Consider the following 14,123-nt stretch of genomic DNA (forward strand, 5'->3'; position numbering starts at 1 on the left):
TGGTTGATTCTGGGTTCTGGGTTCTGTACAAATCTTAAGCAGCCTAAATGTGGCTTTAAAACATATTATAGTTGCAGTTTTCTCTAACAATTTGGAAGATCAGGGCCTCTTCACAACGACCCAAATGTGAAGGAAATATATTTCCATCTATTTCACCAAAAACGGTGAAAGCATTAAGCTTTTCAAGTTTTCCTGAGAAAAATCAGCTCCTAGCAAAATCTGTGGGCCGCTAAGGATGAAATGTCAATTTAATTCTACTCTTTTCCAATGATCAAAGTTATGAAGAGCCAAACAGCTGATTCACCTTTAAATTGCTCTTCTAGAGACCACCATGAATTGAGTGCCTCCTCCCAGTCTGCACTGGTTAGTAACCGCAACAGTATACATAGGTACAGATTATGTGTCTCACTTGGGTGTTTTTTGAAATTTGGACCAATCAATTCCAAAAAAGTCTTTTCTACAGTCACCTACTTCACACGCCAGATGAACTCAACTCCAAACCAAGAAATATAAGAAGAAAAAGCAAGGCTGAGTCAATTCATCACTCAGAAATGCACTCAACTCATCACCAAGAAATACAAGAAGACAAAATCAAGGCTCAGTCATACGCTTCTCATAAAAAGGAAAACCAAGGCCTATATAGCACCCAGATCTACCATCACAAAACACATCACCACAGGAGACAATGACATGTTGATTTGAATTCAATATTGGACTGCTCACATAATAGAGGTCTGCAATGTTAAAAAAAACACAATTTACACTAATCATATGGCTGATGCTCAAGCCCCTACATAGCCCTCAAGGTACTCCCTCATATGGATATAAGACCACCTAAAAGTAAGATACCATTAAAATATCAAGTTTTTCACTGCCAATAGCTACCATCTAAGTGTCATTCAAGAATTACAAGCAACTTCCCAATGCCACTGGTTTGGTTCACTCACAAAGAATTAGCATTAAAGGAAGTTGAAATATAATCATCAATGAAAGAGTTGTTTATGGGAGAAATAACCATTCAGCAGATTGCTTCAATGCAAGGCATAGCCATAGAGGATCAGAGATGTAAGCAAATCAACTACAAAGGTACTATTACAATGTTTTCTGCTTCTGCCTGCACACCAGTTCAACCTGTGAAGATGAATTGCAAAATTTACTGTCCAACAATGCCCCCTCCAGCTCCTCAACCGAGCCACTCCCCTCCAGCTCACTCCCCTCCAGCTCAGCCATGTGAGGAGTTAATGTCAGAAATCAAGCAAGAGAGTGAAGTAGAATTTAATACATTCCTGAAATCCATATTGGGACAGCACAGCATCTCACAAATTTTACTATGAAGAATCTATAGTAGAAATAAGTGGATTTTTCACATTGATATCCTCTCATTAGGCACCCAGACAGCTACCAGAAGGATGAAAAGAAGAAGCTTTAGATTAATCACAAATTCCAAAAAAGGTGATTGACAATACTGTAATGTAAGTGAATGTGTGAGCAACAATCTAGCGAGACATATATAAGGTGCAGAAACAGAACAGACGGCTATTTCTGTCATGGAAAGGACTCTCCCTCAACTTCAGCAAGCAACAATAAAACATAAGTAATATTGAATTTGAAAGTCCAAGAATGTATTTCTCTATTGTCACCTACATCCAGGAACAAAAGAATAACCAGTTCATATTGCAAGATTATCTCCTCAAACTGTCTTGACCTGCTAATGAAAACTGTAATTTGCCATACAAGAAATCCTAACCACTGAGTGAAATGGCATCAGCTTGCAGCCATTGTGCAGAAAAATTGGCAGTAAATCACAGCATGTGTTGATGACAATGCCATGGGAGTTTCTCAGAAATCAGGTTGTGCTGGCCACCCAATGCACCACCACTCTCTAAATCAATGAAGTGTGGGAAAGAGAGGAACTCTGATTAACCTAACTACTATGATAGGAACACAAATGAATTTGGGTGTCTACATAACAAGAGGCATTGAGTACCCCACAATGGATTGGCCTGAAGATACCTTGCTCTCTTTATGCATAATACAAACAAACCAATCCTTTCCTCGGTTTTAGATGGTTGTTTCTCTTCTGGCTAGTTGATGGATAATGGAATCTTCTGTCTTCCTTAAAAGTTAAAGAGTGGATAAGACAATCATTTTAAAATCACTTTTTTTTAACAGAAAATAGCAGCCAGTTTTCTTTGTTAACAGATGATGTCTCTCAAAGATAATTTCAAATAACTGAAAATAGCAAGCCGGCTTGCTATGTCAGCTACTGACGACTTCTTTCAAAGCAAAAGTAAGCAGTTGACCTTTAAGGCTATTTACATAGATATGACAGTTCCATTGTTCTTATAAATGCTGCATATGTTGACCATTATCTTTTTCTACATGGAAAATCTCTTCGGATGTAAATTTCTCTTCTATCTAGCTTTAATTAGCGTTAATCTCCACTCGGCAGTTTTTCTCTTCTATCACATTCAGTACTTTGTTATCCTTTTTAATCATTTATACTTTTATCTTTTTTATCAAAAAGATACTTGCCAATTTCATCAATAACGCAGTACGAAGCTTGTCAATTATAGCTCATCCTAGATTCAAAAGTGCCAGCTGTGAACTCGGATCCAAAGAAATGAGAAAAACTGTATAAATAGAAATTAATCATTCAGACAAACAAGCAAGCATTTTATATGGAGTCGTTTTACTTTATAATGTGACAACTTAATATCTAACATTAATATATTGGACTAAGAGTTCACTTGTATAGGAGCATTACTAACAAATGTGCAGGAATTTTGCCAATAGGTAATATTAAATGGTCTTTTGGCACAACCTATGGATACAAAAACCTAAATAAATCATAACTATAGACAATAGATCAGTAAAATCAACCCATTGACCTAATCATTGCACTAAAAGATACTGTTGCTAATCATAACATCAGAAAGACCAATAAAACTTTTTCACACCTATCATAAGGAATTTTTCTGTTAGACAGAAAAAAATGATCGTGTCATGCAACCTATTGCATAAAACATTTAAATGGCACTTGGAATATAACAACTCAGGTCCCATGTCCCACCATCAAGAATAAACTATTATTTTTAGATCTGTTATTTATGACCATTCTCCAAAGTTAAGCAAGTGCACTCATCCTTCATGAATTGAAAGATAACCCGTAGTGTTAATTTCAAAATGTGCAGCATCCATAAACCTAGATGTTAGGAAACATATAATGATTAAATGTATATTCACCAGGCCTCCTCAAATGACTCTAGTCTTGTATCTGTGGACATGGATAGATTAGATGTAATCAGCATGCTCAGATCATACACCTGCATGTATTATGTCAGCTACAATAAACTGCAAAATAAATTACTAACTGTACAAGGCCAAAGCAAGCACAAAACCAATCAATAGTGGGAATAAAAAACCTCAAAAACGTTTTTGAATCTCATCCATGTGGGCAGATTGCTCCTCATCATTGTCAACAGTAACATAGCACCGGTAAGCAATGGAATATTCTAAGAATAAAAAATATTAAAGATTTTCTGATATAAACAGAAGACATCACACTACCGGCATTGTGCTTGGATGAAAACTTTGCTGCTATCCAAAAAATGGTTATCACAAACGAGTTTGAATAAATAAAATAGAGATTGATATGAAAGCGTAAATGTACTTAATCACCCAACATAAACTACATTCTTGTTGAAAATGTAAATATAAATGTACTATGTATTTCAACTTCAAGAGGGGAATTAAAGCAGTAGCAAAGTTAATAGAACGTGTTTCAGATTCAATAGGCATGAAATAATTTCTAATTCAAGAGATTTAGATGAGTTGCCTATTATTCCATAGCTTAAGCATTTATTTTGACAAATTTTCATTTCACATTCTGATGGTACTCTAAACATATTCGAACATTTTTTCATCTGGATAGGTAGTGAACAATTGAAAATGGATGTGAAACATATATATTCATTTTCAACCACACTCATCTCTATCCTGCTCCTTACATAAAAGAAAGATTAAAGAAATCTCTTGCCATGAAATTTTTGACTCTTGCAGTTCTATTTTTTCATGGATACAAATCATACAACCCATTGTGCATGGCTTAAGATGTTCTTAGGTTTTCAATCCTGATTCCTTTAATGATTAATATGATATACTAAATTAGTAAGAAAATCTAATGATGAATTATGCTTTGTGCAGAGTTACTGCCATCAGTTATGTAGGATTCCCCTTCCCAATCATTGACCTGCCTTTCCATGATGATGAAGGCCATCAGCATCATCACTGTGGAAAGCCACGTCACAAAACTGAGAAGAAGAATTCTAGAAAATTGATGTTAGTAGCTCCGCACAAAGTAGAATTAATCATTGGGTTTTTATATTCATAATATACTAGTAATTATAAGTTCTACATTTGGTCTCAGATAATCAAATTCTTCAAGGAGCAAGAATAAAACAAGGACATTCTCCTTGGTTATTTTGAATTTAAACTTTTTACACATTAGAATTTCTCAGTCAAGTTACTGTGATAAATTGTTGTTAATGAACTTTTCTACTTTAAGGCAGAAAATATGCTTCCCAAATTAGAAGAAAAATCAAGCAACTGCAGAAACTTCAACTAGATGAAGCAACCTTCATCCATCATCAAACATTAAGTATAGTAGATGATTCCCATAACTCTATTGGGTATTTCTTACACAATAATGTCTTGCAACATAGGTTAAACAAAATGGAATCTGTTTCCCTGTTTTCAGTAGCTTAAGAAAAATGATCATGCAACAACCTTCCCAAAAGTTATTGGTATTGTTCCATCTACCAAGGTTGAGTCCTAGTACAAAATTTGGCAAGAAAATAGCCCTGCCTGCAATTGACTAGAAAAATAGCTTAAAGTTTCAGCAATATTATAAAGATATAAGATGCAACCCAGGTTATACAAAAACTAGCTATGTTTTAGTCTTTTTGGTGTTTAAAAAACTCAGTATACATTCAAATCAGTATTACTAGAATGAAACAGATACACTTTTAGAAATATGTCAACCCATTTATACCAGCATTTAGGCTAACAAAGTGAGATGAACTACTACACAAGAAAAAATCCACAAATACCCCAATATCGTATAGAACTTAAAAGTGCATAGAACATTATTTCTCCCATTCTCTTTGTGTATTCTTCTGATTATTAATAGTAGGAGAATTTGCAATCATATAATACAGTGCTGCTTTTGATTTTGATTATTTTCTACACTTGTCAAGCTTGACAGTTCTCAATATAAGCAGTCATTATAAGTATAACTGTCCTTGCATGGTGTCACACTTGATATCTTCAGCCCCAGTTATATCAATCTGTAGCACTTAATTGCCACCCTCATTGTTAATACCAATCCAACACCACATTTAATAAATAAAACAACTTAAAGGTAAGGTAAACTTGGGCAGGATTATAAGATATCAGCAACATATTAAATGAACCTTGGGCCTCAGAAAGGGTCAAATCATTCAAAAAAGGCAGTATGTTTTGCATATCACAAACTAGATATTCCCAAGCAACAGGAATGGATAAGCCCTCTTATTCCCACTGGTATCAAACTCCATTGAAGCACAAACTGAATAAAATCAAACATTGTACAAATTACATAATCATTTTTAAGCAAAAACGCAACACTGAATCATAGTACTAATCAGGTTAGTCTCACAGCTGTGCTCTAAAGTGAACTAAGCCACTAATAAGCCCACAAAAACCAATGCGCATTTCCAGGTATAGTGCAATGAACCAGAGAGTGGGTGGTCCAAAAAATTATGCATTATCAAATGGCAAAATTTATTTAGATATATACACTTGTTTTGTACATGAACCACATGAAAGAATGCATAAACACTAGCCTTCCAAAATAACTCTGGAAGCCATTACTCTCGGTGAACTCACACTCAACGAATCACTTGCTGTTGCCAACCCCTGTAGCAAGTTAAGTACTTCAACTGTATCATCGAGATAATATCTAGCCTTGCTTGGTTTTTGGCCAACAGTGCAAGCAAAGACCTCCCTCTTTGATGTTTTAGGCAAAGATGCCATTGTACTGTCAATAATCTCAAACATCTCTTCATCTGAACGATCATCTCCAATACACAATATAAAATCAGGACTCTCCTGGCTAGCCATTGATGTCAAAAGCTTCTCAACTGCAACACCTTTGCTCACTCCCTGCAGATTTTGAAGTCTTAACAACTTTACAGACTGCCTATCTAAGAAATTTACAAGAAAGACTTAACTTATATTCAGCATATTGATACCAAGAAAAGTAAGCTTCTTGCTTTACGATGCATTAACTAATAGGATTATGGTACAATACCTGTGGCTTAACTTCCACAATTTGCTGCCCACTCTTAACAACAACTGGTTCATTTGCAAGAACACTCTCCAGATGATCAAGCAATTCCTTTGCTTGCCAAGAACCAAAATCTGGATCTGCATCCTGGAAATGCCATACAACTGCACTCTCTTTCTCCTCTACAAAGGAACCATCTGTACTTTCTGTATATAACTTGAAAATGGGTCCCACAACTGCTTTCCATCCAAAATCCGTGACTTGCACACAAGTTTCCCATTCTTCTTCCATCTGCCACCTACCCCAAAACAGGCATGGTTAAATCAAAGCAGACATGGTTAAAATAGAAATTGAGAATGCTAAATAACCTCAATTTAAATTGCTTGCAGAAAGCTGTTCAAAGGCAAAGAAAGTCCGTTATGCTATAGTTCATGAAGAGCATGAATTTTCAGTTCTCTTACCTGAAGAAATACCCATGCTCTGCAGCAATACCAAGCTTTTTACAAGGTGAGAACCATTCATTCAGAGTTTGTCGTCCCCTGCCACTTACAATAAAGACCACATTTTTAGGATCATTACAAAGAGTATTTAAGACTGTTAGGACTTCAGGGCTTGGGGTCTTGATAATTGATGTTTGAGGCATCATGGTACCATCATAATCCAAAAGAATTGCTCGTCTATTACTCTTTTTATAAGCCCAGACAATATGCTCAGTGGCAAGCTTACGAAAATTATGATCAAGACTGACAATTCTGAATCTCAATCCAAACCCTAGCCCATAGCATCTTTTCCTTGAGTTCTCTTTGCAGGTCCTTTGCAAGTCTCCTATACAACTCTGAGCCCAAAAAGCTACATCATGAGTGCTAACATATCTAAAATGTTTTTCATGTCTCATTTGCTTCTCGGCATCTGGCATTGTAATGGCAGTATTCATAGCTTCTGCTAAAGCCTCAATATTCCATGGATTTACACGAATAGCTCCACTTAAAGAGGGTGAACAACCAATGAATTCAGACACTACCAGCATACTTCTTTTGGGAGTATCAGATGGCAGTCCAAAGCTGGCATCCAGTTCTGATGTGCCTTGCCGACAAACAATGTATTCATATGGAATAAGATTCATACCATCTCGAACTGCTGCTACAACACAACATTCAGCAATAGTGTAAAATGCAATCCTTTCATATAAAGGAACGTATCTTCCCACCAATTCAACAGGCTGATACCCATCTTTCCCAAAGATCTCATTTATCCTTTGAGCAGTGAGCAATGTCTCCGTCTGTACCTCAGTAACATCCTTACCTCGTCCACGTGCAGGATTTAGAATTTGCACCAAAACTACTTTACCAACTAAATCTTCATGCTCCTTCAGAAGCTGTTCCATAGCCAGAAGCTTCAAGCTAATGCCCTTAAAAATATCCACATCATCAACCCCAAGCAGCACAATTTTGCCATTATATTTTGCTTTCAGCTCACCTATACGCCACTCTGTATCAGCAAGCCTCAAAACAGCTTCAAGCTGACTCATGTGTATCCCCACAGGCATAATTTTAATCCCCACAGTGCGCCCGTAATACTCTAAACCTATATACCCTCTTTTAGACTCATACTCCAATCCCAGCATTCTGCTACAGCAAGATAGAAAGTGCCTCGCATAATCAAATGTGTGAAATCCAATTAGATCAGCATTGAGCAGACCCCTAAGAATTTCCTCCCTGACGGGTAGAGTGCGGTAAATTTCAGATGATGGAAAAGGACTGTGAAGGAAGAATCCTATCTTCATCTTACTAAACCTGTTTCTGAGAAATGTTGGAAGAAGCATCAAATGGTAATCATGAATCCAGACAGAATCCTCATCAGGACTAATGACCTCCATAACCTTGTCAGCAAAGATCTTATTCACTGACACATACGCCTGCCACAGGGAACGGTCAAACCGGCCACCATGATCAGGCGTCATTGGCAGCATGTAATGAAACAGTGGCCAGAGTTGCTGCTTGCAGAAACCATGATAGAACCTCCTCTTGAGATCAACGCCAAAAAAGGCAGGGACGCAATTGAAGCTCCCAAGCAAAGTAGCAGCCACCACATCCTGCTCTTTGGGATCAATTTCCACATTGAGACAACCCACATAAACAACCTCCACATCCTCTCCCAATCCATCCTTGAGCTGAAGCAACAAAGAATCCTTGTCCCACCCAAATGACCACCCAAGATTGTCAGGCTTCCTTAACGCAGACAAAGGCAATATATTTGCCACAATGATAATCCTCTCCACACCACCACCACCACTAGACGGTGATGGTGCATCAGCTACCGTATTAAGGCCTTTCTTAGTCCCAAATGGCAGAGGATCATTGCTTAAATCCAACAAATCAACAAAGGATTTTGACACCATTTTGAATCTCAGACCTCACCCAATTAATTCACCCGCTCATTCCATTCTCTACAACAATTTCATAACACCGCCGTCAAAATCCAAAACAAATTCATCTCATAAGTTAAACAAAAACATATGATTTCGACACCATATTCATTCTCTTCACTTCAATCTGTTCAAATGATTTCAATATGACAAGCAATAAGATCTGGATATGCCATGGCCCCGTCAATAACCTCACACACCCATTCCATGATTAACAACAATACTACCAGTACCCAATACAAAATCTCATCTTTTCAGTCCATCCTCAAACATAATCATCTACAAAGCATGGAACCCAATTGAAATTTTGACCAAAATGTTTACGGAAAATCGAGAGACTGTACTTACCTCATAAATCCAAATTAATTTTGTCTTTCTGGTTTGCCTCATTCAATCCATGCATGTACCCAATTATGGTTTGAATGTCTCCTGCCCTCCTCCTGCCCCTAAAAATAGTTTGTTGAATCCACAAATTTCGCTGCCCTGCTTGGCCCTTCGTGTGCATTCTTCATTCAATACCAGATCAAAAATAGGTATATTGAACTTTTAATTTCTTTATCGGTCTCCCTTCAAATCTTCTGGGTCTTGGTCTGTTTGATTATTTTTGGGGGTATTTTTTTTTCTCGCGATTACTGTTCCACTACCTATCCTCATCCTCATCCTCAACTGTTCCTACTTCCAAATTAAATTCCATGAGGATAATAATATTATATGGTCTACCCTCCCACCACAAAAAGATCAATTAACAAATGCTTCATTTTATATTTTAAAAGGTAATTTTATATATAATTTTCACAATTTGTTTGGTTGGCCTCCTTATTTAAGAAGACTTTTTCTTGCCAGACTTATGCGTTTATATTTTCTCTATCCCTTTATTACAAAAGGGTGTGTAAGCCTGAGTTTAATAGGTTTGATAGTTAAAAGCTTTACCCCCATTAATTGTTGAAAAACGGTTTAAATTTGAATATTAAATATTTTTTTATTTTTTATTTTTTTTGACTCTTCGTATGGTGAAAGGTCATAGATGTTCTTTTAAAATCTTTTAATTAAAAGCTTATTATGTAAGAGAGAATTAGTTTTGTGTGATTTTATGTAAATATTTTTGAGAATTTAATTTAAAGTGTGATTTTGATTTTTTTAATATAAATAATAATTAAATTTATTTTTAGCTATTTTTTCAATCTTTAAATTATTTATTTCATGTCTATATTTAGTTTGAATTTAATTGTGGGTACAAGTTAATTTAGTTTTAATTAATAAAAAAATTTAATTGTGTATCTAGTCAAAGTATAAAAAACATCACCCCTTACTGCATTTGCATATATGTAGTATTCATCATGTTCCATGTAGCGTCTATCAACTTTCTAAATCTTGCATTCTAGCATCTCAACTATAACAAGAAGTTTACAAAGAGATGTGTACCCAGATTTAGGAGCTTTCCAAAATATTCATACTTTCATCATCTCTGCACACTTTGAAACCTTAGTTGCATGGCAAGCATGTTGAATTACCATTTGCAGTAGATTCTAAACTCCAAGTATCACATTCCAATTTTTCAAATTTTAGATTACTTCTCATTTAGGGTAGTCATTACATCCATTACATGATATCTAATGTTATTTCTATCAGGTTGTTGACTTGGTATCCTAGGGGCTCATCACAAGGAGAAGCTCCTCACTTAGCACTCATCAAAAGTGTTTATAACATCACCATTTTATTTTGAATCCAAGCATTCAAATACATCTCTATTTATAGGCATAATTGAATCTCAATTAACAAGTTCAATTCTGAGAATTGAAGTTCATTTTACACTCATGGGTCCAATCCAGGTTATTTTGTAATTTGCATATTTGACCTAGCAAAATTATGAGAATAATCTAATTCAAATTGTCTTTATGTTTTCAATGTTAGAATTGCCAATGGACTCAAGCTCCCAAGATCACTTGCAAAACCAAAAGTGTATTTCTTAAGAGAGGAAAAAGAGCAAAATATTGCTTGATTGTGGTGCATTCAATATGAAAAATGGCATGTGGTATCTTTCTTATATAGGCAAGGTTGAGAGAGAGGACTAGACAATATTGTGACAAGTGTCTTAATCTTATGTAATGAGACAACCAATGATAAGATAGGATAAGATAGCATGGCAACTTGATGCTTCTAGAAAGATTCATAGCTCCTTAAGTAAACTTAACATGTGAAAATGTCTGAAAAGATCCTAATTAATAACTAGTTAGATATGTGCATGTTAATACTACAAAGGGAGAAATCGTATAGGAAAAGCTCCCATTCACACCAACCATCCCTTAAGTGCAACTTAAAGAGGATGTAAACAAATGCAAATGATGTAGAAATGATTATGATGATTATAATTATGTGTCCCAACAACTAAGTCATGTTAGGCACCCATTTACGAATGATATCTCACAAATGAAGAAAGGGAGAAAACCTAGTGGGAAAAAAATCCTCTCCAAAAGAGAGAAAAGATGTAGACAAACATGTACAAGTGATAGATAGAGCACTCAATACACCCCAAGGATGAGATCAATCACAAGTATACAATTAATTACCCCATACGAGGGAAAAAGAGAGATGATGTATCCCCCCCTCATGTAATATGTAATCTTGAAGATAAACATGATCCAAAGCCTACAAACAAAAAAATTCCCTTTGGGAAGAAGCAATACCAAGTACAAATGCAGGATGCTTCCTATTTTGGATAGGAATTAGTAGGAAGAAGAATTCAAAATGTATGAAGTTTGTGTCTCTAAAATCTTCTCATGCATCCCATGTTTATGGTAGATGATGGTGCCACAATTAAATCAATTACATGCTTAGTCAATAGTGAAGGTGGAAAATTAGGATACAAGTGATAATTGACGTTGAACAATAGCTAAAGACAGTGATGGTTTGACAACAATAGTATAATGACGATTATCAAAGAGGAGAGATAACCCCTCAAATTTATCCTCTAAATTTGAAATGCAAGACTCCATGTAAACAAGTTTGAAATACCTATTAGGTAATCATCCCATAAGATTGTATCTAGAAGACTATAATTTACTTGTTTTAAATAATCATTGAAAGCTATCAAATAAGCATATTTGAACTTTGATGAAGCAATAGAAGATGGATTTATGATCTTAATTGGGGAGTGGGAGCAACAAGAGAGGTCTCTTGATTATCAAGATGTTCAAGCACTACTTCATATTCAATCTCATCTAATGTATCATCATCAAAGGGCATCATCAAGTGGAATGATTCAATCTAATATAGGATCATGGAGGAATGGAATATAATTTTGATCTCCACAATCTCCCAAATATTTGTCCAAAGTGTGCGTGGGAATTTGATTCTTGAGATCTGATAGTAAGTGTCTTACAAGATGCTAGCACTAATGTTTATAGTAATCAGTCCTACAATGTGATCATTTATATCACCCCAAAATAATTTATTCTTAGGTATATATAGCTCAGGGATGAGTCCACAAAGATGAGGGAAAATACTGAACCATTTGCAATGTTTTGGGATGCCTTTTTTCCAAGATTCATAATTTTCCTTAATTAGAATTATTGTACAGAAGGATGATTTGCACAACCCATAATTATTACAATGATACACCTCTAAAATGTGATAAAACGAGATATCAATATATATTACATGGTTGAAATGAAGTGATTTGGTCAAAGCAATACTTTTCCAAGCACCAACATGTATAAGTAATCCTCCAAAATGCATATATTGACCAAAAAAAAACTATATTGCTAATCATTTACAAATATTTTTCTCATATGAGCATCAACATGAGACCAATACAAGCTCTTGCAAGCACAACGATGAGACTAATAATAGCTCATTTTGAGCAACTACACTAGAAATAACTTATGCAAGACTAAGAGTCACAACTTAGAAATCCACTTATTTAGAAACCAACTCCACATTATAAGCCAGTTATGGAAGATCAAGAGTCAAAACTTTGAATTCCATATTAGATGTCCTGTTGGGATTTGAACGTAGGTCTCCACATTGAGAAGTCAATGCTTGAACCAATTAAGCTCAACCCCGGGACTTATATTGACAAATTTGAATAAAATATACCCCACAATATACCTAAGAGTGAATATGAAAAAAATGCATAGATAGCTTGACAAAGCTCCTTAATATGTTTTCAACATCGTAAGAATCATGAAAATTGGAGATTTTGGGAAAATGTTGTGAGCTTGGAGGAGAAAAATGAACATCTAGCTCTAATCAACAAGTAAGTGTACCTATCAAAAAACATTGAAAAATGATCTACACCATTGGGAAGTGCTTGAAAATAGCTTTTTGTCAATATCTCAATTGCAAAGATTTGACACCCTAGCAAAAAGTTATGTCACTTGAAAGAAAAGGACCCTATTTAGGGCATTATGGGGGAGAAAAATTAAACCCCTTGGAGGTTGATGGAAGGTTCCCAATATGACCATGACACACTCAAAGATTTTTAAAAAAGATATCACCTGTGAATGATGAAAATGTGAATCTCAATAAGATAGAATCAATGCAATGCAAGATCCAAAACCGCATTCACACTCACTCAATAAAGCATCTATGTAGTGCCTCTCCCTAAGTCATCTAGCTTTTTTTTGTACAACAATAGATCTCTTTGTTGTAACTTAGTCTACTTAATGTTGATTTGATGGCATTTTATGATGTACTAACCCTAATTCATGATGTGAGATCGATTATGATATTGCTTGACCATTTGCGAGTGTCTTCTACTGTCTTCGTGATAGGGATGATGTCACATCACTCATTGCGAGCGGGATGTGTCATTGTGATTCTCTATCACTTCTTTGTATTATATATTGTATATGTTGTATCGTAGCTTTGTGGATGTAGGATTTGCAGGTACCAAACATCAACTCCACCTGGCTTCACAGGTCTGAGCGTGTCTTATCCCAATGGCAAGTTGATCAGAGATGACATGAAAACCCATTCTACACTCTAGGTTTAAGTTGGTCACCCTTGTCAGTTGGCTTCTTGGTATGAGTTGTTGTTTAGTGACAATGATCTCTTGAGTTTCCCTTTGTTATCTTGTGTGGTGTATTATGTTTATTGTTTGATTTAATTATTATTAATTAATTAAGTTATATGGTTTTATAATGTTAAATTAAATTAATAGATCTATATAGTTTATAATAAATTAAATATCTATAGTTGGTAATAAAAAGATAAATAATTGAGAAAGAGTAATTTTAGATAAATGATTTTATATCATTAGATAATTATTATCCATTATTTAATTAATTGCTTTGGAATAAAATGTAAAGCGGAAAATCGAACCCTAGGTGTTCCCCCACTCTATGGAGAGAGAAAAGAGGTCACTAGGAT

At 35.3% G+C, this 14,123-nt stretch overlaps 1 protein-coding gene across 1 annotated transcript; it reads right to left on the reverse strand.

Annotated features, from left to right (window-relative positions):
• Positions 1-5,787: 5,787 nt before the first annotated feature.
• Positions 5,788-9,476, reverse strand: LOC131076963 (alpha,alpha-trehalose-phosphate synthase [UDP-forming] 6). Its single transcript, XM_058014317.2, has 3 exons — positions 6,790-9,476; positions 6,353-6,626; positions 5,788-6,204 (listed from the first exon to the last, which is right to left on the reverse strand). The coding sequence occupies exons 1-3, from the start codon at positions 8,724-8,726 to the stop codon at positions 5,881-5,883; spliced, it is 2,535 nt and encodes an 844-aa protein (XP_057870300.1). The 5' UTR covers positions 8,727-9,476; the 3' UTR covers positions 5,788-5,880.
• Positions 9,477-14,123: the final 4,647 nt, after the last annotated feature.

Source organism: Cryptomeria japonica, chromosome 9 (assembly GCF_030272615.1).
Source record: "Cryptomeria japonica chromosome 9, Sugi_1.0, whole genome shotgun sequence".
Classification (NCBI taxonomy): domain Eukaryota; kingdom Viridiplantae; phylum Streptophyta; class Pinopsida; order Cupressales; family Cupressaceae; genus Cryptomeria; species Cryptomeria japonica.

Bases quoted from the DNA above. Each gene is read 5' to 3' on its own strand.
- LOC131076963 (XM_058014317.2), bottom strand. From the start codon at position 8,726: ATGGTGTCAAAATCCTTTGTTGATTTGTTGGATTTAAGCAATGATCCT. The intron at 6,627-6,789 runs GTAAGAGAACTG...GTTTTGGGGTAG, and splicing joins GAGCATGGGTATTTCTTCAG to GTGGCAGATGGAAGAAGAAT. The intron at 6,205-6,352 runs GTATTGTACCAT...CAAAATCTGCAG, and splicing joins TTGTGGAAGTTAAGCCACAG to GGAGTGAGCAAAGGTGTTGC.